Source organism: Culex quinquefasciatus, chromosome 2 (assembly GCF_015732765.1).
Source record: "Culex quinquefasciatus strain JHB chromosome 2, VPISU_Cqui_1.0_pri_paternal, whole genome shotgun sequence".
Lineage (NCBI taxonomy): Eukaryota > Metazoa > Arthropoda > Insecta > Diptera > Culicidae > Culex > Culex quinquefasciatus.
The window spans coordinates 114,726,242-114,752,759 of NC_051862.1; the positions used below are offsets into that span (position 1 = coordinate 114,726,242).

General features: G+C 37.7%; 1 protein-coding gene across 2 annotated transcripts in view; it reads left to right on the forward strand.

The window, feature by feature from the left end:
- Positions 1-25,758, forward strand: part of LOC6042603 (sodium/hydrogen exchanger 9B2) — a 51,937-nt gene extending 26,179 nt beyond the window's left edge. For both annotated transcript variants that reach the window (XM_038252863.1, XM_038252864.1), the window contains 9 exons: positions 1,984-2,067; positions 2,136-2,309; positions 9,067-9,239; positions 9,334-9,517; positions 9,687-10,270; positions 12,681-12,803; positions 24,947-25,184; positions 25,313-25,463; positions 25,545-25,758. In XM_038252863.1, coding sequence (XP_038108791.1) covers positions 1,984-2,067; positions 2,136-2,309; positions 9,067-9,239; positions 9,334-9,517; positions 9,687-10,270; positions 12,681-12,803; positions 24,947-25,184; positions 25,313-25,463; positions 25,545-25,551 — 1,718 coding nt within the window. In that variant the 3' untranslated portion in view covers positions 25,552-25,758. The remainder of the gene's footprint in view (positions 1-1,983; positions 2,068-2,135; positions 2,310-9,066; positions 9,240-9,333; positions 9,518-9,686; positions 10,271-12,680; positions 12,804-24,946; positions 25,185-25,312; positions 25,464-25,544) is intronic.
- Positions 25,759-26,518: the final 760 nt, after the last annotated feature.

Here is a 26,518-nt window from a genome sequence, read left to right on the forward strand (position 1 = left end):
TAGGATAACATGTCTGCAAAGTTTCATTGAAATCGGAGAGGGTCGGGTACAACCATTTCCCTATTTGACATGGAATTGCTCTATTCAATTTTTCAAAATAAGTTCAATTCCGTAGACTGGGGTCAATCAGGATGGCAGTTTGAAGAAGGCCAGCTGTATTTAGTACATTTTAAAGCTTGAAATTAAAAAAAAAAACAATGCACTTTTTTGCTGTCTGAAAATAATCAATAACAAGGCTGAAACAACAGTCCCTATTCGCCCCATATGAACCGTTTTGCCCCAGACGACGGTATTATATTCGCTTTTTCTTAATTTGTGATAATAGCTGGTCGACGTCGTCGTGCTATCTTGTCGCACCCGCCATTTCGACGTTCCGAAACGCGTTTCAATGTTTGACCTTGAATATACAAAAACGAGAGCACGCAATGTAAACAATAACAAACACGTTTTGTTTGGCTGACCATTCTGTGCATTGTCCCAAAGTTTGGTTGAAGTTGGTTGCTGGAGTCCCGAGTAATAATTACAAATGTTTACGGCAGACATGCATCGGCACTAACAGCTCTTCTTAATGGCACTCAGCTTGTTCCACATGGCATTTTCGTTTAAAGTAATGCTATGCTTGTTGCCAGGCAAAAACCTCTTGTTTTTGGCATGAATAATGTGTAGAAAACATTGATTCATTCGGAAAACCGATTTAGCGATATTTTCATGGTAATGTTCTCTTAAGCTCTTTAAAAGAACTTCTTAAAAGCTCTTTGAGTGCGCTTAAAGGTTCTTACCGTAAACTAGTCTAGCTTGTACGTGCGACAAACGCATCCTGACTTTTCTGGCCTGAAATCCCTTTGGCCTTTTTTCGCACTTACATCAATTTTCATGGAGTGACAAGATAGCACGACAAGATTGAAACTACTTTCATATATAAAGTGACAAAAATGCACGGAGTTTTTTCGGTTTTTGTTGAATATCTCAGGATTGAAATCGAATTTTGGGGATCTGTGACGGTCAAAAGGTGAGGCATTGTGAGCTGCACAATATGGCGTTCTTAACTCAATTTGGCCCAAAATGTACGTACGACAAGTTAGCACGATGGCGACGAGGTGTAAGTCTTGGTGCTGAAAAACAGAATGCGTAACGTGATTTCCGAATGATCCCCACTACAACAGCTACACCACAGCAGGAAACAAAAAACAAAACTTGAAGCTATGTTCAAGCTCAAGCGTGACATTTTTTAAATGCTGAAGTGATCTGTTTGAAACATATTAAGCATTCTGAAACTATACATTTTGCTTTAAAACCAAGTGTCGCGCCATATACTATTATTAGTCTATTATTTTTAATAGTCTATGGTTTGTCGATTTTTAGGGATGTATAAAAAGTTGGAAGGTTAAATAAAGTTTATTTTGGCTTCAACAGAGTTAAATCAAGTATGAACTGAATGAACATTTTCGGATGTCCTGTGCCCAAGCATGTGCCAATTTTCAATACAAATATTTTGTCTTTAATAATGAAGAACATGTATTTTATTAGAAGGAGACCCCTTTGCCATCCATTCGGATGGTACCAATCGACTTACGACCCCAAATGACTCTAAAAACAACTTCCACTTATTCAAAAAATGATTTGAGTGCTTCAATTTCTCATACTATAACTCCACCGATTTTAAAATCATGCAAAAAAACGATCGATTGCAATAACAATTCGAAATTGAGGCCGCTTTGCGAACCACTATTCAGCAACTAGGTGTATGTTATTTTTTTCTTCAAAAAAGGGGGAATTTTCTAGACTTATGATATGTGAGCGTTCTTTTATTACGTAACGCGAAAAAAAAGATTTTAAGAAAAAATCACAAATCACGAGTCAAAAAAATAGTTTCGATACTCGTTATTTGACAAATCAGACCATAATCAAATTGTAGTTCATTAAAATCTTTAAATGAAACTGTAACTTTGTTCAAAACTTGATTTCATTCTTCCTTTACAACAGATCAGCGAACAAACGGAGACGTCAACAGAAGTAAGAAGCATTCGTTTTCTGAAGCATTAGCAAAAATCAACCAAGAACACGAAGGTAAACAGTTCAGTCGCTTAGTTAAGTTGTTATCACAAATTTACATTACCACTTAATCTATTCTTCAGAAAGTCAACAGCACGCACACTTGGAGCAATCGTGGATATATTCGTTATGTATGCGATGTAGAGTCGAATACAGCACGCCATCTTGGGAACCACCTGGTTGGCAAAAAGTATGCCCCTATCCGCTGTGTCCGTCGTTCCGGCAGTTTGCAAGAATATTGTCCATCGTGTTAATAGGTAGGCAACTAAATAATGCTGGGAAAATGCATTTGTGTAGGCACATTTATGACATGAAAAATTGCGAATTTGGTAGATGTTATCTACAAATTAATTGCAGTTAAATGTAGACCGACATGAAGTTGTTTGTATGAACCAGGGCTGTGGAGTCGGAGTCGGAGTCGGAGTCGTAAAAACTCAAACAGGTGGAGTCGGAGTCGGCTAAATTTTATTAGCTGGAGTCGGAGTCAGAGCCGAAAATTTCTGATTACCCGCAGTTGCAGTCGGAGTCGGAGTTATCTTAAATTCAACAAAAATTATGCTTTTTTTATGTTTTAGTATTTTCTATAAAACAGATTAATTTACAAAACTTCTTATATTTTTAATTGTTTTTCAAGTTGCATGCTCTGCGTTGCCATTTTTATTTATTTTAGAGATCACTAAATGATAACCTGTTAATCAGCTCTTACCCAAGTATGTAGTATCATCATAACTAAAAAAAAACAATATTGGTTTTGTAGTCAGAAATATTTAATTAATTTTTGACTGCATCCTTTTGCCGATATTTATGTACCCTTTAAACTCAAATTAGATCAAATTTAATCTAGTTCTTTCTGAAAAAGTACACACACAGTCATCTTATACCCGATAGCGAATGTCTTGGTGGTTTTAAGTAAATCAATGTTCAGTAAAAAAGTAACGAGGTACATCAAAAAATATAAATAAAAATCACTATTTATGGAAATCGAAAACAAAAAATCACTGACAGGATAACTCTTCCAACAAATATTCAACAATTATAACAATCTATTACTTGGAACTCAACATGCGCATTTTGTTTATAACTTTGTACAAAAAATTAAAAGTGTCGCGCTTAAAATATTTCAAACTGACATCAAATATAAAAAAATGTTGCAACCAATTTTGAAATCATCATTGAATATGTTAAATATATCGATTATCTTAATGTTTACTATTTCTCTACTAAAATCTGAGAATGTTGATCCTTCAGTAAACTATTTTGATATTGTTGCAAATTATCGTTGAACAAATCTCAAGATTTCAGGATAGGACAGGATTTCAAGATAAAAAAAATATCCGTGAGCTAGAAAATATTTATCCTGTGGATGTTTGGTTTTTATTCAATTCTAAGTTTTTTCATATATTTTCATGGAGGCGAACGACCATTCATAAAGCTTCGTTTTAGATGAAGATGCAAGATGTATTGTGCGCCTCCTTTTAAATATAAAAAAAAATTCAGATAAATCCAAAATTCCGAGGTAAAATATTTTCTAGGTCACGGATATTAGAAAAGGACCCCTTAACATTCCAACGCCCAAGGCTCCAAAAAAGTTGGAACGGTAACTTCAACTCGCTGGTTCTCGGGCCTAACTCAACCAATCAAGATGATTCTTCTTTCCAGTAATTTGTTAGGATGTCTAGATCATTCTAGAACTTTGCAGAACTTAATTTGATCAAATCTGTATTTTTTGCGATCGAAAACATCGTTCCAACTTTTTTTTTCGCGTGTAAAAAAAAAATTCGCCGAAAATTCCGCGGAGCAGGCCTGCAAAATGTTTCCAACCCAGCGTACACATGAAGCAAACCAAAATGTAAGTTCACTGCTAGCATGTGACTGTAAGCCTACTGTGTCCGTTCAACCACTGCCGCCTGACTCGTGCCGGTCGGCTGCTGGAGAATGAGAGACGTGAAAAAATGAGCTACACTCACCCAATTCGTGTCGTATGACTGACTCGTAAAATCCTCTCTAAACACTATTTTGACTATTTTTAAACAATTGAATAGTTCTAGACTCTGCAAAACACTTAAAACAACCTTAACTTATATTCAAAATTGCATTTCTACGCATAATTAGCAACTTTTTGTGTAAAAACTTGTTTCTTTATGCGTGTGCGTGCAACGTCGAATGAGCGTTGGTCGACTACTGCCTCGCATTGCAGCTGCTCAGTGAGCTAGGGCACTCACGACTGAGTCGGGTTTGTTTATGTCACGGTTTTGCGGTTCAGTGAATGGATCTGAAAAAATCGTGTATGCGTCGCCGATTTTCGCGTCAGGACCCCTGACATTTTCAGCTCTGCCGCGGAGGCAGTCTTTTTAAAAAAGGTGGAGCGATGTTTTCGGTCGCAGAAATTACAGATTTGTTCAAATTAAGTTCTGCAAAATTCTAGAATGATCTAGACATCCTAACAAATCACTGGAAAGAAGAATCATCTTGATTGGTTGAATTAGGCCCGAGAACCAGCGAGTTGAAGTTACCGTTCCACCTTTTTTGGGAGGCTTGGGCGTCCGTGTAAGTTGGACATGCGTTGGGCGTTCCAGTGTTAAGCGTCCTTACCACGAAGATTTTTTTAGATACATTGATTTGTAATAATAATCTTCTTCAGCCTTGGCGTGATGTCCATGTACGTCTTAAAAATTTCAATGGAGCTTTAAAAAATAGTTTCGTTTGAATTTGTTATTTCAGAATACAAGGTGACTATGATAGTCACTGTGCTTCTTATAAATGTCAACTTAAAAGTGACCAAACTGAATTTATATGTCAAATCAATCATTAAGGCCAGCTTTTTTTTAATGATCATTAAAAAAATAACAATTTAATATTTTAGCTTTTAATCAATTTAATGAAATTTTGAGGTTAAGTAAATAAATCCAAATTTACTTACTAAACTGTTCTTCTGAAAATGCCTTCAAAACTGGCGTTTTTTTTATTTCTATTTAAATAACGTCTAAAACTTGTAAAACTGGAAATTTTTTCCGGTTTTTTCCACTTAGAGAGTTTTTAAATAATCCTATTTATCAATGTTTTCGAAATAATAGTAAACTAACTTTTGAAATATTTAAAAATATGTGGAATCGGAGTCGGAGCCAACCATTTTTTGAAAGCTAGAGTCGGAGTCGGAGTCGGCTAGAGTTGGTGGGCCGGAGTCGGAGTCGGTTGGATCTGAAAGCCGGAGCAAGAGTCGGAGTCGGCTAATTCCAGAAAGCCGGAGTTGGAGTCGGAGTCGGAGTCGCTTGAAATAGGACCCGACTCCGCAGCCCTGGATGAGTCATCAGGGGTGAAATTGGGTCTGGAAATGGCAAGTGAGATACAAATTTCTGCATTTCTGCATGATCCCATCTCACCCCCAAATGTAACCCCTGATGACGGTCCCTAGTTAAATTATGTGAGATTATCGAAGCCCAAGTTGCCTAGGGATATTTTTTTATTGCCTAGGGATAGCCAATGGGGAGTAGAACCAACCCGGTGGGAAAATAATCTGGTTAATTTGAGTGTATGGCGCCGGCGGACGTTTGTCGTGCAGTTCAGAATGGATGTACATTTTTCCACACATTATTTCGTATAAATGTGTTGTCTCTATTTCCAATTAAAGTATTAAAATTTACTTTGAAAACATTTATTTGCCAAGCACGTCGCACCAAAACCAAAATCGCTCCCTCCCGGCTCTGGGTAACAACCTAGATCATTGCAAATTCCGGACTTGTGGACCTTCAACCGCTTCAGCAACATACGAGCGGGATCGGAAACGAAGGTCGCGGGTCTCGCAGGAACGGCTTTTTAAAATTTGATTCGAATCGATGAATTATTTTGGAAAAAAAACTGAAAACGTACAATCCATTAAATGAAGAGAGAAAAAACATCTAAAGGACCATCCATAAACCACGTGGACACCTTAGAGGTGGGATGGGGTTCAGCGGTTGTCCACGATCCATACAAAAATGATTTGTCTTTAGTCAAAGTCATAATCGTGTTGCCAGCTAGCACGTAGTAGTCACACACAGAAGCTTAAGTTTAATCCTTCACCTTTGTTAGTTCTAAATACTCAACTTCTCGTCCGATCCAGAAAGGATTACAACTACGTTCGGGATTTCCCGAACAACACAAAGATTGAATACTACAGCCATGACGATCCAGGTAAACGCCCCATGAAACAGGTCCTCCGAGGCCTGTATGACATGGATGTGAGTGTGCTGAAAGAAGAGCTCAAAACTCTTAAGTTGAACGTGATCGAAGTCTTCAAGATGACGAGACACAACAAGGACATCAAGTATCGTGATCAACTGTACCTGGTTCATCTCGAGAAAGGATCGACAACGCTGTCTGAGCTGAAAGCAGTTCGGGCAATTTTCAACATCATCGTGACTTGGGAACGTTATCGTCCAGTGCACCGTGACGTGACACAGTGTTCGAACTGTTTGCAGTTTGGGCATGATGGAAGGAACTGTTTCATCAAGAGTCGTTGTGCATCCTGCGAGTTCAGAAAATTTGCTATAAAATTGTCTAAGAGACATTGAAGATTGGACCTCTGGTTGCTGAAATACAGCGGCTTAAAGAAAAAGAAACACGAAAATTGAAGTTTTCTTAGTCTCACCCAATCAGCCCACCATTTTCTAAAGACGATATCTCAGCAATTCATGGTCCGATTTTCAATGTTAATGTATGAAACATTCGTGAAATTTTCCGATCTTTTCGAAAAAAATATTTCGAAAATTTTTAAATCAAGATTAGCATTTTAAATGGGCGTAATATTCAATATTCGGCCCTTTTAAAATGTTAGTCTTGATTTAAAAAATATCAAAATATTTTTTTTGAAAAGATCGAAAAATTTCACGAATTTCAATATATTTCATATATTAACATTGAAAATCGGACCATTAATTGCTGAGATATCGTCATTAGAAAAAGGTGGGTTGTTTTGGTGAGATTTAGAAAACTTCAATTTTCGTGTTTCTTTTTCTTAAAGCGACTCTATCTCAGCAACCCGAGGTTCAATCTTCAATGTCTCTTAGACAATTTTATAGCAAATTAAGCATATTGAAAAACTGCAAATATTTCGCTAAAATCAAACTTTCGGTGGCTATATCTTGAAAACGGAGCCCTTTATCAAAAAATCTGTAAAGTACTTTTCGATTGCAAATTCAATTTTGCATTAAAAAGTAATGTCAAACTTGTTTTTGCATAAAACTTCGATTTTTTCCAAAAATCACTATTTTTTCAAAAATTCATAACTCGGCGGCAGATTTTTTGACCATGTTTCTCTATAGCTCAAAAGTTGCGGATTTTTGTCCCCTAAAACATATCAAAAAATCTCGAAAATCAAAAAATACGTATTTTGGGAAATTGAGTTTTAGTAAAAAAAAAGTTGATAAAAAAATCTGCAAAAAAAAATTCCGTGTACCTATTTTTTCTCAAAAGTCCTCAACAATACCTACAACTGCCAAAGACACCAAATTGATCAGAAAACTCACTCAAAAGTTACAGCTGTTTGAATATTTACATACCATTTTTGTATGGACAGCTGCCAAAATTGTATGGAGACTTGTATGGGTGAACCAATGACACAAAATAGCATATTTGGTCATAGGGAAGGCCCCCACAAAGTTTGAGCCAAATCAAAAAATACAAATAAAATCCATTTCCGGTTTTGGTAGAGAATTGCTCAGAAGTGACCTGTTTTCACCACAAGAACTTCTGAACATTTTCATCGAGATGACAACAACACTGCGTGGTTGCAAAACTCGTGCGGAACAAGTAGAACGCTTGGAGGATTTATCTTAAAATACAGTTCGTAGTTTACTCGTTCTAGTGATTTTGAATATTTCATTGAATTTGTTTTCTTAGTTTTAAGTTAGGATTAGTTGTTAAAGTGATTTTTTTTTCTTTTTATCCAAATGTATTCGATTCAATGCAAAAATGTAAAACAATTTGAAGTGAATAAATGAATGTGAACAGTTAATAAGAAAACGAAAAATATAACAAAGATGAAGAGCATGTTGCCTTACCACTTAGAATGTAAATGAAATGTAATTATTATAAGAAAGTTCAATAAAGACATATTTAATTTAAAAAAAAATCAAAAATAATAAACCTAGAAACATTCGCCTACAAAACAAACATTACCAAATGTTATAATTTTTTTACAAACAAAACTAAGATTTTAGACAGGATGAAAATAAACCCATTGATTGTTGAATTTTCCTTAAGGGGTTACACACATGTATATCGGCAAAAATGTCAAGGGTTGGTATTGGCACACACTCAAACTTTTTTTTTATTTTGTTTTAAGGACATTAACATAAACATTTTTAACTATTATCAACATAAATTTGAAGACATTTGGTTGCATCATTGCCGAGATATAGCTGTTTTAAATCAGCAGTTTAAAAAAAAACGGGTGCCACGATATCTCAACACTGCTTCGACAAAATTGGCTCAAAATTTTGTGAAGACTCATTAAAACAGTCCTGTGTGCATGACGAAGGCCGATTTAAAAAAAGTTAATTTCAAAAAAAGATAAAAATATTTTTGTGTTTTTCATATAAAAAATTGTGCGTTTTTTATTTTTATATTTTTTAAAAAGCTAAATTTCAAAATCGGGCTTCGTCATGCACACGAGATATGTCTTGAGAGTCTTCACCCCAAATTTCAGCCAATTCGGTCCATCCAATCTCGAGATATCGTGGCACCAGTAAATCAATTCGTTGTTTCGAGAAAAACGCTCACAAAGTTTGACAGTCCGCTTTGCGCATGGCAGAACTTTAAACTTAAATCGTCTTCTACTCACTTAAATCATGACATATCTTCATGAATCTTTCAGGAGTGATTGGAATTCATCTTTTTAAAGGATTTAATAAATGTTCGAAAATATGAAACATTGAGATTTTCTACATGTATCTAACCCCTTAAACCGTTTAGCTCAAATTGATTGCTAAAGAGTTAAATTAAAGACCTATATAGTAACTGTTAAGTGTTTTATAGGTGTGCTATTATGGGTAACAGCATATGTCATAATTGGAGATTCCGCCGCCCCAGGTGGTCAACTATTCCAGCTGGTAGTGCTCACAGTTGCAGCAAACTTTGGAGGGTTCCTGATATCACTCACAACATTACCAAGGCTGATAGGAATGCTTCTAGTTGGCTTACTGTTTCAGGTAAAAAAATGCAAACAAAAAAATTGTTTGCTGGATTTAAAATAAAAAGCAAACAACCGACATCTTACCTTATATTTTATTTTGTTATTTTCAGAACGTAGGATGGGTCAACTTAGATGGCGATTTCACGAAAGTAACCGCCGAACTTCGGAAGATTGCACTGGTAATCATTTTGACCCGTGCTGGATTGGAGATGGACCCTCACGCATTCAAAAAAGTGTACGTCACCATCCTAAAATTAGGACTTATACCTTGGACATGCGAGTTTGTACTCATTGGTGTGTAAACAATCATAAATAAATGCAAGCAAGACTCTAGCCGAGACACTACGTTGTTATAAAAGGATTTATCTGGATTACTTCCAGCAACGTCCCGGCTAGAGCTACAGATATTTTAATGTTTTTTTGCAGGTTTGAATAACCGAAACATTTTGATTTTTTGTTACAGGTGTCCTAACGCACTTTCTTCTTGATCTCCCGTGGATGTGGAGCATGATGCTGGGCTCAATTATAGCTGCTGTTTCACCAGCTGTGGTCGTCCCATGTTTATTCAGACTGAGAACAAAAGGCTACGGGGTTGCGAAAGGAATCCCCACTCTGATAATCGCCGTAGCTGGCATCGACGATGCTGCATCTGTTGCTGTATTTGGTATTATTTCCAGTATAATGTTCACAAAACAAGGACTCGCTTTTCAAATAGCTCAAGCTCCAGTCTGCGTGTTTGGTGGGCTTGGATTTGGAGTCTTTTGGGGTGCGTTGTGTAAGTATATCCCGGAAAAAGGAGATGCCTATGTAGTTCCTATACGTACCTTGATGCTGTTTGGAGGAGGACTGCTGGCTGTGTTTGGAAGCGAAAAAGTACACTTCGAAGGTGCTGGACCACTAGCTGTTGTATTTGCTGCTTTTACGTCATCCTATTTCTGGTGCGGAGATGGATGGGACCTGGAGGATAATCCAGTTTCAACAGCGTTTGAGATATTTTGGATGATTTTTGAGCCAATTCTTTTCGGAATAACTGGTGCTTCAATCAAGGTAATCATGTTTTATAATATATGTCTTAGGATATGGGTCATTCCTTCCCAAGTGACCACGCGTCCAACATCGACCTTCACCAAATCTGCTCATATTTGGCATGGGGGTTGTTTTTGCCCCAAAAACAAAGAATCCCAAGTTTGGTGACATTTGGTCCACCCCCGCGCCCGTGGCACCCCCCTCTTTTTCTGAGATTTTTGAAAAACCTCATTTTTAAAAATGCATTTTGCTAAGTTTACAAAAAGTGAACTGTTGGGTATGCATATTTGAAGATTTTTTGACGTAGAATCGAATGGCGTAGTGTTGCGAGATATGAAAATTTTGCGCTTTAAGTTTTAAAATGCATTTTTAACCCTTTGGACGAGCACTTACGGGAAAACTGACAGTTGCATTCGATTGCTGAGAGTTTTTTTTGCATTAAATTCAATCAAAACCTCAGGGTAAATTGAATATTTCTTGAGATATCACATTTTTAAGTTGGAAAGCTCTGTATTGCATAGCAAATGTTTTACTTTACCATAAATTTTCAACAGTACATTGCATAGTAGGCCTTGAAATTTGATTTTTTTTTTCAATTTCTTAACGGAAGCAAGTGAATGTTCCAAAATTGAATTTATGTATGTATGTATTGTATGTATATATTGTATGTATGTATTGTATGTATGTATGTATGGACCCACTAAACATTAACCAAATGGGCTCATATTATCGGGCTAGCTTCTGGGGCCTTAAAACTAGAAAATTTCTGTTGAAGCGCTCGAAATTAAAATTTTTGTCATTTTCTTATATCCATATTTCTTAAATGCATACATACAATACATACATTAGGGTGGGTACGTTTTTCAAAAAGTTCTCGGATCAAGTTTTAGTATGGTTCCCCTTGTAGGGCATGCCCATAGGGACTTTCATGCCAAATATCAGCTCATTTGGTTGTAAAGTGGCTGCGCGCATCAGGGTTAAAGTTTACATGGGAATTACTATGGGAAATTGGAACTTTTTGTTCAAACGCTCCTACAGGTCTGGCAAAATCACGCGCCAACTTCTGGTATGGTCAGGCCTATAGGAAATGGTCTGGAGAACACTTTTCCCGAAGAGAGCATATGGATTCGTTGTCCCTAGACCTGGCGCATCGGCAAACAATCCGATGTCTCCGGAATCAACGGTTTTCCTTCAAAAAGCATCAAATTTTTCTTAGCATGCTATGAAAGCTTGATTAACACCGCGACGCCATACGTCAGGTAGCTACCACGTGGTTGAAATATTTGCAAAAAAAATACAAATTTGCTAAGCAAAGATTCTGAATTCGTCTAAATAATATCAGGATTTCTCGAAATGATCATTTTCTAGATAAAAGAAGGTTTGCAATTGAATATTCCAGCCGTTTCTCACCCACGTGGTAGCTACCTGACGTATGGCGTCGCGGTGTTCATCAAGCTTTCATAGCATGCTAAGGAAAATTTGATGCTTTTTGAGGGAAAACCGTTGATTCCGGAGACATCGGATTGTTTGCCGATGCGCCAGGTCAAGGGACAACGAATCCATATGCTCTCTTCGGGAAAAGTGTTCTCCAGACCAGCCAGTTTACAACCAAATGAGCTGATATTTGGCATGAAAGTCTCCATACTAAAACTTGATCCGAGAACTTTTTGAAAAACGTACCCACCCCAACATACATACACAAATACATACATACATAAATTAAATTTTGGAACATTCACTTGCTTCCGTTAAGAAATTGAAAAAAAAAATCAAATTTCAAGGCCTACTATGCAATGTACTGTTGAAAATTTATGGTTAAGCAAAACATTTGCTATGCAATACAGAGCTTTCCAACTTAAAAATGTGATATCTCAAGAAATATTCAATTTACCCTGAGGTTTTGATTGAATTTAATGTAAAAAACTCTCAGCAATCGAATGCAACTGTCAGTTTTCCCGTAAGTGCTCGTCTAAAAGGTTAAAAATGCATTTTAAAACTAAAAGCGCAAAATTTTCATATCTGGCAACACTGTAAGTAAATTTTGAGTACGCCATTCGATTCTACGTCAAAAAATCTTCAAATTTGCATACCCAAAAGTTCACTTTTTGTAAACTTTTCTCTTAGCAAAATGCATTTTAAAAATGAGGTTTTTCAAAAATCTCAGAAAAAGAGGGGGGGTGCCACGGGCGCGGGGGTGGACCAAATGTCACCAAACTTGGGATTCTTTGTTTTTGAGGCAAAAACAACCCCCATGCCAAATATGAGCAGATTTGGTGAAGGTCGATGTTGGACGCGTGGCCACTTGGGAAGGAATGACCCATATATTATATCCTAGACGGTTGATTCTTCCATTTTTCTCAAAGATATTCATATTTTGCAACAATCTATAAAAGCTCTTGCCTTTATATATGATAAATAAAAATATTTTTAGATTCGTGAACTGGACCCTCACATTGTGTCGATTGGCGTTGGATGCATTTATGTGTGCATAATTGTGCGCATTGCAGTCACTGTTGCTATTGCGTTTGGAGATAAATTGAACGTTAAGGAGAAGGTAAAGATGTCTATGGGTAATTCTCCGCCAACTCACACAGCAGTTGCCCCGACCCCTCTTCGATTTGCGTGAAACTTTGTCCTAAGGGGTAACTTTTGTCTTTGATCACGAAACCGAGGTCCGTTTTTTGATATCTCGTGACGGAGGGGCGGTACGACCCCTTCCATTTTCGAACATGCGAAAAAAGAGGTGTTTTTCAATAATTTGTAGCCTGAAACGGTGATGAGATAGAAATTTGGTGTCAAAGGGACTTTTATGTAAAATTAGACGCCCGATTTGTTGTCATACTCAGAATTCCGAAAAAAACGTATTTTTAAATGAAAATTTTTGTTCTAGATGAAAAAATGACCCTTCTGGGTCAATGTAGATTCGAAAAGTATATTAAATTTCCCATAAAATGACATGTTCAAAAAAAAATTACAGTCGAGTAACGGAAAATGGGAGAATTTTTAAAACATTTTTAGTGTTTTTTTCGATGAAAAATGCGTTTTTCGGAATTCTGAGTACGCCATCAAATCGGGCGTCTAATTTTACATAAAAGTCCCTTTGACACCAAATTTCTATCTCATCACCGTTTCAGGCTGCAAATTATTGAAAAACACCTCTTTTTTCGCATGTTCAAAAATGGAAGGAGTTGTACCGCCCCTCCGTCACGAGATATTAAAAAAAGGACCTCGAATTCGTGATCAGGGACAAAAGTTACCCCTCAGGACAAAGTTTCACGCAAATCGAAGAGGGGTCGGGGCAACTTTTCCCGATTTCGTGTGAGTTGGTAGAGAATTACCCCTATAATATTTTATCAAAAACTTTTTCAAACCAGGTTTAAGATGATCAAGCTTATCTTTCGAATGTATGTCAAAAGGTCGAAAAACATAAGGTCGAATTAAAAATAAAAACATTAAAAAAAACAAGACTTTCGACGTGAGCCTAAATACACAAATACCGTCATCAGGGGTGACATTGTGTCTGGGGGGGGGGGGGTGACCAAATCTCACCCCCAGACACGATGTCACCCCTGATGACGGTATTGAAAAGCAGCTATGGAATGGTGATTTAAACGTTTTTCTAAACTTCTATATTTTTAAAAATGTAGAGGTCTTCTGAATTAAATCTTGCCCCCGGATTATTGGAGACTTTTTGGAAGGGGGGGAGGAAGGGTTAGAGGGAGTTTATCTTCAAAAATACAAATAAATACGATTGATTTATCTATACATACAAAAAAAAATCGACGGTATTGTTCGAACGCGAATTAATTCAACACGGAATAAAGGCAGAACGAAGTTTTTCGGGTTAGGCTTGTATATTACAGCAATTCCCCACGAAAACAGCATGGAAAAAAAACAAAAGAGCTCGGATCGGGCTGAATTTTTTTGGGGGGTTCCCTGGCCGAAATAATTAATTTGTTTGGCTATTAGGGTGACCTACGCCGTGTTAGGGTGGTCTGAAAAATGGCCTTTTTCATCGACTTTCGCAAAAACCACTTTTTTCTTTTTGACGAAATCGGCAAAAAATCACCTTTTTCCACTTAAACTGCGATAACTTTAAAATTTCAGCGATGACCTATACATGTCTGGGTACCGTTGCGACTTTTAATTACAAAAATTTTGGTACCCAAACATCTATAGATTATCGCTTAAATTTTAAAGTTATTGCAGTTTTAGTGAAAAAAGTTGATTTTTTTTGCCGATTTCGTCATTCTCCAGTTTTTGCGCGCGGCGTGTCGTAAAACGCGGATTTTATTTTCAAAAAATCATATCTTTGAATCCTGTTAATGAACTCCTCCCATTTTTTTGTATGATATGTAAAAATGTCATGGGAATCCGATAAAAATATTTCCAGACATAGGCTCTTTGGTCCAGACACCGTCAAAATGGCGTTTTAAAGTATGAAACGCCCTTTTTATATGTTAAGCTCGATTTTTGAACCTTCTTACTATTTTTCTTTGAAAGGCCACCTTATCACCTTTCATTTGCGTATAAGACAATTGAAATCGATTAAAATGGCGAGGAGTTATGATTTTTCGAAAAATAGTGGTTTTTGCGAAAATCGACGAAAATTGCCATTTTTCAGGCCACCCCAACACGGCGTCGGTCACCCTAATAGCCAAACAAAAAATACGGGTCTAATCATTTCGGCCAGGAAACCCCTAGAAAAATTTGAGCCCGATCCGAGCACTTTTGTTTTTTCCATGCTGTTTTCGTGGGGAATTGCTGTATAGGCGTCATCCATAAAGTATGTCACGCTCTAGGGGGGGGGGGTCTGAGCAAGTGTGACATTGCATGTTATAAGTATAGGAAAAGTGTGACAAAGGGGGAGGGGGTAAATTTTGGCTGATTTTAGCGTGACGTACTTTATAGATGAAGCCATATATATATATATATATATATATATATATATATATATATATATATATATATATATATATATATATATATATATATATATATATATATATATATATATATATATATATATATATATATATACAGCAATTCCATTTGAAAAGAGCCTAAACCAAAAAGTTCTCCGATCGGCTCGGGTTCCTTGGCCAAAATAATTAGACCCGTTTTGTTTGGCCATTAGGTGGCCTACATCGTGCTAGGTGGTTCAAAAATTTTCGCAAAAACCACTTTTTCTAAAAATCATATCTCCGCGCCATTTCATCCGATTTTAGCTGTCTTAGACGCATGAGTTTGGCTATTTGGGAAAAATGGTAAAGTTCAAAATCTAGCTTAACTATTGAAAAAGTCGTATGAAAATCGGCGTGTCTTGACCAAAGAGCCTATGTCTGAAAATTTTTATCGGATTCCTCGAAAATTTCACATAACATATCAAAAATTGGCGATGTCGAACCGTACGTTTTGGAGATACGATTTTTGAAAAAAAAACGCGCCACGCGGGAAAATGACGAAATCGGCAAAATCAACTTTTTCACTAAAACTGCGATAACTTTAAAATTTCAGCGATGACTTATAGATGTTATGGTACCAAAAGTTGCGTCTCTCAATTACGAAAATTTTGGTACCCAGACATGTATAGGTCATCGCTGAAATTTTAAAGTTATCGCAGTTTTAGTGAAAAAAGTTGATTTTTTGCCGATTTCGTCATTTTCCCGTTTTTGCGCGTGGCGCGTCGAAAAACGCAGTTTTTATTTTCAAAAAATCGTATCTCCAAAACGTACGATTCGACATCGCCAATTTTTTGATATGTTATGTGAAATTTTCCGAGGAATCCGATAAAAATATTTTCAGACATAGGCTCTTTGGTCCAGACACGGTCAAAACGCCATTTTAAGTTTTCATACGACTTTTCAATAGTTAAGCTAGATTTTGGAACTTTACCATTTTTCCCAAATAGCCAAACTCATCACCTTTCTTTGCGTCTAAGACAGCTAAAATCGGATGAAATGGCGCGGAGATATGATTTTAGAAAAAGTGGTTTTTGCGAAAAATGACGAAAATTGCCATTTTTGAACCACCCTAGCACGATGTAGGCCACCTAATGGCCAAACAAAAAATACGGGTCTAATTATTTTGGCCAAGGAACCCCAGAAAATTTTGAGCCCGATCGGAGAACTTTTTTGGTTTAGGCTCTTTTCAAATGGAATTGCTGTATATATATATATATATATATATATATATATATATATATATATATATATATATTAGTCAGAGGCGTACTAAGGCCGGGTGTTACCCGGGGCGGGCTGCCCAGTGTCACCCTCCCCACCCCCTTCTCACACCCCCTTTCTAGGTTTAATCCCCCAAACTTATGTCACAAAAAATTCATCTTACAAACTGGAATTCTATAGAAAAGAAATAATACTCTGCAATGAGCAAAAATCTTGCAATATAAAAAAAAACAAATATTTAAAATAATAAGTTTTCAAAAAATGTTAAATTTGACGAAAACAAAAATTTTAGCGAAAAAAAAACTTTAGCGATAGTAGACATCGAAAATTTTCAAAAATTCAAAAGATTTTTAAATCAACCCAAACATGCTAGAAATGATTCTAAACGCAGGGGAATTCATTTTAAATTGATTTTAATTAATTGCACTTAAATATTCATAAAAATATTGAAGTTTTTTGAAAAAATATTTTTTTCGCCCCCTGATTTTTCGGGCCGACATTGAAGGGGGGGGGGACAAAAACTTTAAATAAAATTTGTACCAGCCTAAACAACGAAATAAAACCAAAAAAAATCTTTACAAACTTTTTTCCAAAGGCAACAAATTTTATTAGGCAAATTGGGCCATTGCAAATATTTTTTTGAAGTTTATGTCCCACGACGCTGGCCAAAGTCGAGGGGGGTAATTGTCTGCTCTACAACTTTGTAGAACATTGTTACACTCTAAAAAATAAAAAATTTAGTTCTAAATGAAAAAATGACCTCTCTGGGTCAATGTAGATTAGAAAATTGCATTAAACGCCGGCAATATCGCCCTACCTGCGGCTCAAGCAGGCAAAAAAGTGGGAATTTCCAAAAGGAAGGTTGAGGCCTCAACTGATGGCCAAAAACCGGGGATTTCCAAAAGGAAGGTGCTTTTGGAAGTGACATCGAACAGCAAAAAGACGAAAAAGAGCGACGGTACTGTACCGATGGATGAGGAGGAGGAGAACTCTTCATCGCACGAGGAGCAGCTTTTGAAGAACAACAAGTTTGCTGGACTGCCTGACGAGGACCAGGTAGCGGAAGCAAAGGAGAATGAAGTGAAACAGCGAAAGGAGAAACTGCCTCCTTTTATGTGAGGCAATCAGCAGCAACGATCGACTTTCGTGCGGGGCTGGTTGAACTCATCAAGTCTGGGAAAGTCCAAGGCAACATTCGTCTGTGTCAGGACGGATTTAAGGTGCTGGTGCAATCCAGGCAGCACTATCAACTGGTCAAGGATTACTTGACCGAAAACGAGGCGGAGTACTTTACCCATGATGTCGTCATGGATAAGCCGTACAAAATCGTCGAGGTCTGTACGACATGCCAGTGGAGGAATTAGCTGCCGAGCTAAATGTTTTGAAACTGGATGTGTTGGCCGTGCACAAAATGAGCCGACGCAACAAAGACATCAAGTACCGTGACCAGCTCTACCTGCTGCATTTGGCTAAGGGATCGACGACGCTTCCTGAGCTGAAGGCAATTCGAGCGGTTTTCAACATTATCGTGTCGTGGGAGCGATACCGACCAGTGCACCGTGACGTCACACAATGCTTCAACTGCCTGGGTTTCGGGCACGGAGGTAAGAACTGCCACCTGAAGCGTCGTTGCGCCAAATGTGGTACCGATGCGCACATCACATCCCAGTGCATCCAAGATTCGCTGGTGAAGTGCCTCAACTGCAACGGTGAGCACTCGTCAACCGACCGAAAGTGCCCCAAGAGAGCTGAGTTCGTGAAAATTCGGCAGCAAGCATCGACGAAGAATCAGCCTCAGCGTCGTAGAACTCCTCCAGCCCTGGTGGAGCAACATTTTCCACCTCTTCAACCGCGACGCCAGGTCCCGAACTTGGCACCGTTGCCGTTGGATCCCAGGAAGAGAGCTGAGATGAATCATCCACGGCCGGGTTCCAGCCAGGAGCCGAGACCGCCACCACCGGGCTTCAGCCAGGAGCCAAGACCAACCCAAGAACCAGCAGTTGAGGAAAATGGTAATGATCTTTACACCTCAACCGAACTCCTCAATATTTTCAAACAGATGTCCGCTGCACTGCGTGGATGCAAAACCAAGACCCAGCAGATTGAAGTGCTGACCTCGTTCGTCATCCAGTATGGATCGTAGGTCTCTCAAGCTGCTGAATTGGAACGCTTGCTCCATTAGGAGGAAGAATTTAGAGCTGGTGGATTTTCTTCGCGAGAAGGAGATCGACGTAGCTGCCATCACGGAAACTCATCTGAAGCCCGGTGAAAAAGTTTATCTGCAAAACGACAAGATCGCGACGCAGCTCGACAGGACCACATCTGGAGGAGGAGGTGTGCTTGTCGCTGTTCATCGTGATCTCAAGCCACGCCGGCTGCCACACTTTAAGCTGGACATCATCGAGGCCGTTGGAGTGGAAATTCCCACTTCGGTTGGTCCAGTACTCTTCATTGCTGCATACTGCCCACGTCAGGTGAATTCCAGAGATGGTTCAGCAGCAAAACTGAAGAGCGATATCCAGAAGCTGACACGGCGGAGCGCAAAGTACATCATTGCTGGTGACCTCAACGCGAAGCATGAAGTTTGGGGCAACAGCAGGAGGAATCGGAACGGAGTGATTCTGCACAACGATCTGCAAAACGGATACTACAACGTTGTGAGTCCGGATCGTCCAACGAGGGTGGCTCGGTCTGGGAATCACTCAATCATCGACTTCTTCATTACCAATATGGCTGAGAACGTGGCTCATCCTGAGGTGTTTGAAGAGTTGAGTTCTGATCACTATCCGGTGGTTGTGGAGGTTGGAGCTTCCGTTACTCCGCAGCGGCAACCAACCCGAAAGATTACCACAACGTTGACTGGCAGCAGTTTCAGCAAGTGGTCGACAGCAACATCGACTATGATCAACACCCGGAAACTTCTGCTGATATTGATCGTTCGCTGGAGGTGATCCAGCAGGCTATCAACCAAGCAGAGGCTGCCAACGTTCGGGAGGTTCCTGTTAATTTTAAGGTAACTGATATTGACGTAGATACTAAACACTTGATTAGACTTAGGAATGTTTATAGGAGACAATATCAACGGACTGGGGACTATGACAAAAAGATTTCAGTGAACAATTTGAACAAAATCATACAAGACCGACTTGACAATATCAGAAATCAAGAATTTTCAAAACATGTAAGCCAGCTTGGGAATTATTCAAAACCATTTTGGAAACTTTCAAAAGTTCTTAAAAACAAACCAAAGCCAATATCAACGGACTGGGGACTATGACAAAAAGATTTCAGTGAACAATTTGAACAAAATCATACAAGACCAACTTGACAATATCAGAAATCAAGAATTTTCAAAACATGTAATCCAGCTTGGGAATTATTCAAAACCATTTTGGAAACTTTCAAAAGTTCACAAACCAAAGCCTATTCCTCCTCTTATTGTTGAGAATTCTCCTTTGATTACATCCGAGGAAAAGGCAAATGCACAGTTGCCAATAGTATTTCAACAATCAATGACTCTACCTTTGAATTTCCTGCAGATTCCCATGTTTCTGGTGAGGAAGTCAAAATTGCAGTAAAACAAATGAAAAATATGAAAGCTCCTGGCTTTGATAACATTTTTAATCTGGTGTTGAAAAAACAGTGTGATCAATTCTTTCAACATCTAGCCAATATTTTCATTAAATGTTTGCAACTTGGTTACTTCCCTACCAATTGGAAACTGGGCAAAGTCATACCAATTTTGAAGCCTCAAAAAGATCCAACATCGCCTACAAGTTATAGTCCCATTAGTCTTTTTAGTAGTCTGTCCAAACTCTTTGAGAAGGTCATCTATTCAAGGCTTTTGGATTTTACCAACGATAATAATATAATTTTGAATGAACAGTTTGGCTTCCGAAAGGGACATAATACTGCTCATAAGCTTACGAGAGTAACTAAAATCATCAAGCAGAATAAGCTTGAGTCTAAATCAACTGCTATGGCTTTGTTGGATGTTGAGAAAGCTTTTGACAATGTTTGGCATGATGGTTTGATACATAAGCTGTATTTATACGGTTTTCCAATGTATCTTATCAAAATTATCCAGCACTATCTTTCGGAGAGATCGTTCGAGGTTTTTCTGAATGGGATTGCTTCTGGATTATTCAACATTATTGCTGGGGTTCCCCAAGGAAGTATTCTTGGCCCACTTCTGTACAATATTTTTACATCTGATTTGCCTACTCTTCCTGGTAATGGTGTGTTGTCACTTTTTGCTGATGACACTGCCGTTATTTATAAGGGTAAAATAACCAGATATTTAGTTGGCCGTCTTCAGAAGGGTCTTGACGTTCTTTCCGAATACTTTGGCGACTGGAAAATTCGCATAAATGCAGCCAAAACTCAAACCATCATTTTTCCACTTTCCAAACCCGATTTGCCCCAAAGGATGATGTTTTGATTAAAATGAATGATGTTTCAATACCCTGGTCAAAGGAAGTTGTCTATTTAGGTCTCATACTTGACTCGAAACTATTGTTTCGGCAGCATGTAGACAAAATATTGAACAAGTGCAGCATTCTCATCAGGTGTTTGTATCCTTTAATTAACAGAAAATCAAAGCTATCTTTGAAAAATAAGCTAGCAGTTTACAAACAAATAATTTACCCCGTTATTGAGTATGCAGTACCTGTTTGGGAGTGTTGCGCTAGAACTCATAAATTGAAGCTCCAGCGTGTCCAAAACAAGGTACTCAAAATGGTTTTGAATGTTCCTGGCTGGACAAGATCAAGTGAGGTTCATGAATTAGCAGAAGTAAAAATGTTGGATCAGAAGATTCAAGAAAAATGTTTGAAATTCAGGGAAAAATGTGCTATTTCTGAATACCCCTTGATTCAAGGATTGGTTTAGTTTATGGTAAGTTTAAGTTAGTTTTAGGTTAGGTTGTGTTTTCTTAACTTTTTTTTCCTCATTGTACCAGGTGTTACAAAAATGATAAATCATATACTTTTAAAGTTATGAAAATGAACAGTGTTTAAATCACGAAAAGCAAACTAAAGCTGAAGAGCCACAGCTGACCACTTATTATGTAAACCAAATGTAATTATTATAAGAAAAATTCAATAAAGTATATTTAATTCAAAAAAAAATCCCTTATTTAAAAAAAACAGTTTGTACAAAAAAATCTTGAAATGGCTTTATTTTTTTGATACATATTTGAAAGTTTTTTTTTTTTAATTATTTTGTAAATAGAAAATTGATTCCGTAAAGATTCAGAACTCGGTAATGTCTTTAAATGGTAATCAAAATGTTATTTTTTATTGTGCAAATATTTTTGATGCATGGTTTCCCATCAATGGATGCATGGTTTTGTGACAAGAAGTTTAATGTTTTGTTAATTCATATTTTTTAATTGATCATAATTTCGGATATTTATTCAAATATCCAACCCGTAGAGCGTCCAATTTCCCGGGGCTACAAATTTCCCGGGAAACGGGAAATTTTCAGCCAATTTCCCGGGAAATCCCGGGAATTCCCGGGAAATTTTAAATTTATTGAAAATTGTTATGATCTTGGTTTTAATTGATATTATGCAACAAAATTGTATAGCGCCTCAACATTAATGGTTTAAATAAGCGTGAAGATCAATTAAGACTTTTCAGAAATTTGCAGGATGTGCAAAAAATCATTCGGGTCCGGTGGTTTAGTGGTAAGCGTGGTAGTGTCTTAACCCAGCAGGCCTGGGTTCAATCCCAGACGGACCCGGTGGCATTTTTCGAGTCGAGATTTGCCTGATCACGCCTTCTATCGGATGGGGAAGTAAAACGTCGGTCCATTTGCGTAAAAGAGGTTTTGGGTGACTCACCACACATAACCTTCGGAAGCCTAGAAATGAGCAGAAACTTGCAACAGAGCCCACAAAAGACCCGGGGATCGTAAAAGTGGATTGCTTTGCTTTTTGCAAAAAAATCTTTGACCGAGTTATGTTTTTTTTTATTGAATACGGATTTTTAGAAAAAATCGAAATATTGGTCGCAAAAAATTTTCAACTTCATTTTTCGATGTAAAATCAAATTTGCAATCAATAAGTACTCAAGTGAAATTTTGATAAACTGCACCGTTTTCAAGTTAAATTCATTTTAGGTGACTTTTTTGAAAATTTTAAACTTGCCTCTGTGACCAGTTTACTCAAATGAGAAAAAAGAACATGAAGAAATTATGTTATTCATGACAAATACTGGTTTCAGCTCTGGAACAAATGGTAAAGCTTTTTAGTTTTGGTTTTAATGCTAGTATGGAGATCGGAAGGAAAGGGGTCAAGAATCAGCTTTACGAACAGCAGAACAAAGGAGAGGGAGCGATTTCTTGGGGCTTTTCTTCACCCTCTCTGACTTGCTTGCGCTGCCGCTGCTGCCCATTTGATTTTTTTCTTGACCGGTTCCTTCCGAAGTGCGTATACCGCTTTACTCCAAACAACCCAATGTTTTCAAATATTTGAAGCAAGCTTTGAATATATTTTTGCATTTTTTTAGAACAAACAATAGAAAGTAATTTTCAATGATTTTTGTTGTATTATGCAACACGATTTAAATTATTCGATAAATTAACATCATTCCACAAAAAGTCTTTTATTTTTTCACATTTAACCCTCTAACTTCTGTAGTTGCACCAGTGCTCCATGATTCTTTAATTTCAAATTGTAATTTCTTTAGTACTAGGTATTCAACCAATTGAATAAATTCTTTTTGCACAAATTCGATTTTCATCTCATTTGATCATGGTATTTTTTTTTCTCATAGAATTATTTTTATTAGGTCCTTTTTTGTACTGGGACCATGTTAGGACCGAGTCGGCTTTTGTAATTACATTGTTCTTAATGCTAAGAGTAATTACAGAGGATCTTGTGTGTAAATGTTAGTGGGAGGGGAGCCGATTACCCGCGGCCTACTCGGGGATAGTAGGGAAGGGATTGATGCTAAAGACAAGGCGTGGGAAGGGAAGGGGGTTTGTGTAGGGGTCTTGGTTGGCTCTGCTGGCCTTTGCTTTTGTCCTCAGCCGCAACTCGGTGTCCAGCTGCTGGGGCGATCTTGCTTTGCTTCCGGTGCAAACCAGAAACGACGGCTTTGTGTGAAGGCGAGTTATACTAACTGAAAGAAAACTAACTGAGGGAAAACTAACTGGAAGAAAACTAAATAGATATTTTGGAATCTGAGAGGAACTGATAGATCGGATAGAGAACATCAAGGTCTAGTTGGGATCATTTGATCATGGTAAACAAAAACGTAAAAAACTCAATTTTAATTTGAAGGTAAGGAGTTAACATTGTTTTGATGAAATAACATCGATCTGTTAAAAGCTTACCTAATTGTAATAATTAAATACTCATTAACGTGAAGACTTCCATCATTGTCATGATTGTTCGTTCAAAGATATAAATTTTGTGTCGCTTTCAATATTTTGACAAAATTCCTTCAACAAGTTGTTTAGAATAGTGCCCTGCACATGCTGATTCCTTTTGGTAACGATTATCCCATTCCTTGTAAAATTATGGAAATCGTCATTAATCAATGATTGCCAACAAGGACGTCAATGATTGTATCAAGAAATTATATAAATTTTGAAACACATTTGATTTAGATCGAAAATTCTTTCAGTGGCTTCAAGAAGGCAACAACCGGCACATGCTGATTCATTTTGGTGCTGAAATTCGTTAAAATGAATTTAATACAGAATAATTTATAGTGATGATCAATTTTCTTCGAGCAAGATCTATTCCCAGTTGCTTCAAAAATTAATATTATCCGAAATAATTCTGATATCATAATTTCTGATAATCTGATTAATAATATATAAACCAAACAATACATTTAATTGAACAAAATCATGTTGAGTTTGTTCACTTATTATTTTTTCAGTGCATTTTCGAAAAAAATAGTTCCAAAAAATTAAGAAAATGGATACTTCCGCTTGAATATTGGGAATTCCCGCGTAATTCACAAATTTCCCGGGAAACGGGAAATATTTTTTTTCGGGAAATCCCGGGAATTCCCGGGAAATTTTTTCCTGCGACTGGAAATTGGACGCTCTAGGTTAGATCCTTGCGCATTTTTTGGTAAACATAACATTGAAATTTCGGTACAGACCTTCAAAGTTTGGCATTTTTTCGAAAATTCGGCCCCGGCAAAAAAGATATGCGTCGCGTCTCGCGACGCCCTAGACATGTTTGAAAGAATGGAAATCTTTTCAAAAAATGGTTTGGAAGTTATTCTGTTTATTTGAAAAAAAAAAATCTCATTAAAAGGATAGATAAACCAAGGATAAACTTACAGATAAAATCAGATTTGTTTGTAACAAAATATTTTATTAAAGATTTTTTTGAAGTTTATAATTATTTGTTTCATGTTTTCACATTTGACCATTTGTCCTTTCGATGTTTTGTCCATTCGACCTTTTGTGTTTCGACCTTTTGTTCATTCGACCTTATGTCTTTCGACCTTTGTCGCACATCTTTATCGTTCTGCTATTATTCAAGGTTTTTGTGGCTATTTCATGGATGTCGAAAGCCACCGTTCAAGCTGCATTAGGACCAGTCGCTCTAAAAGCAGTCACATCTCAACAGCGTTCCGCAGAGGAAGTTCATTACGCTGAGCTCGTGAAGAACTTTTGCATTCTTAGCATCATCTTGTCTGCACCTTTGGGTGCATTGCTGATATCAGTTAGTGGATCGAAGCTGTTGACCAAAACGAAACCAATTCTAGAACCCCCTGAAGGTAAGCTTCCTGATTCTTGAATCGAGCTAACTCGTTTTTAGTTTTCATATCATAATTAACATGTAAGACCTGATTTCTCAAAAACATATTATGCTGTCTAACAACCATCCAATCATAACTATTTGCAGGTTGGAGAAGAAGTCACCGCCCTTCGCTACACGACATAAGTATTATCGACGAAGAAGAAGAACGAGAAGATATTGAAGGTATCGCTGACGAAGATACGGCTGCCAACACACAAGCCAATGCACAAACAACCTCTGTGTTTACAGTAACGAAGTAAATTAAGTTCCACAGCTTATTCTTTAATGATCTTAAAAGTAACTCACATCTTTCATTAATATCTTATTTTAATTCAAGGTTTTGAATGTCCTTGTTAAGAAGAAAACACGCACATACACACAAAGTTGCACAGGTGCACTCAAAAACCCAAAATACATACACTGTATACATTGGTGTGATCAGGCTGTTGTAGTACAAATAGGAAAAAAAGCAAAAAATAATAGTCTGTAATAAATTAAATCCTCTTTTATGAATGATGTAACGATTGCAATAAATTGATACATTTTGCGAAGAATTACTATTAATGACATTCCCTTGGGTGGTAGATTGTGTCTTTAGGGACCCTAAATAGGGAGACTGGTCGAAGTGAATTTGACGTAACCAAACAGACACGAGTTTGACGTATCCAAACGAGCATTTGCCTTTACGCCCAGTAAAACTTGTCAGTGTTGCCAAGCTCAAAACATACGTTGCCAGATCGATTTAGCAATGTTCGACCAGTCTCCCTATTTAGGGTCTCTAGGTGTCTTTCCCTTTAGTGGCAATGGCTATCAATAAATGGTTCTGGATTTAGGGTCCATAAATAGTAAACAAATTGAAATGAAAAAACAAGCACTGCTTTGGCAACACTGACCATAGCGAGACGCCGCACCAATAAATTCAACATTGCGAGGTGTGAGCTTTGTCTAAAACGAGCTACTTTTACTTTTACTTTTACTGCTCAGACAACCCCCGGGTCATGAGCTGTCTCCAGATGCGCTGCCACTAAACTCGGTCTTGGGCTGCTACTCTCCAATTCCGACTCGGAACTCCCACACTTCTCAGATCTTCCTCCACTTGGTCTAACCACCTCGCACGTTGCGCCCCCCTCCGCCGCGTTCCAAACGGCTCTGAATTGAACACCAACTTCACCGGATTGATAGTCTGGTTCGGTTGGCGCGCAACCAGCGCGTCCGGCATTCTCGCGACATGTCCGGCCCACCTGATCCGGCCAGCCTTGGCGACTTTCCGAAGGCTTGGCTTGCCATAGAGTTGCGCTAGCTCGTGGTTCA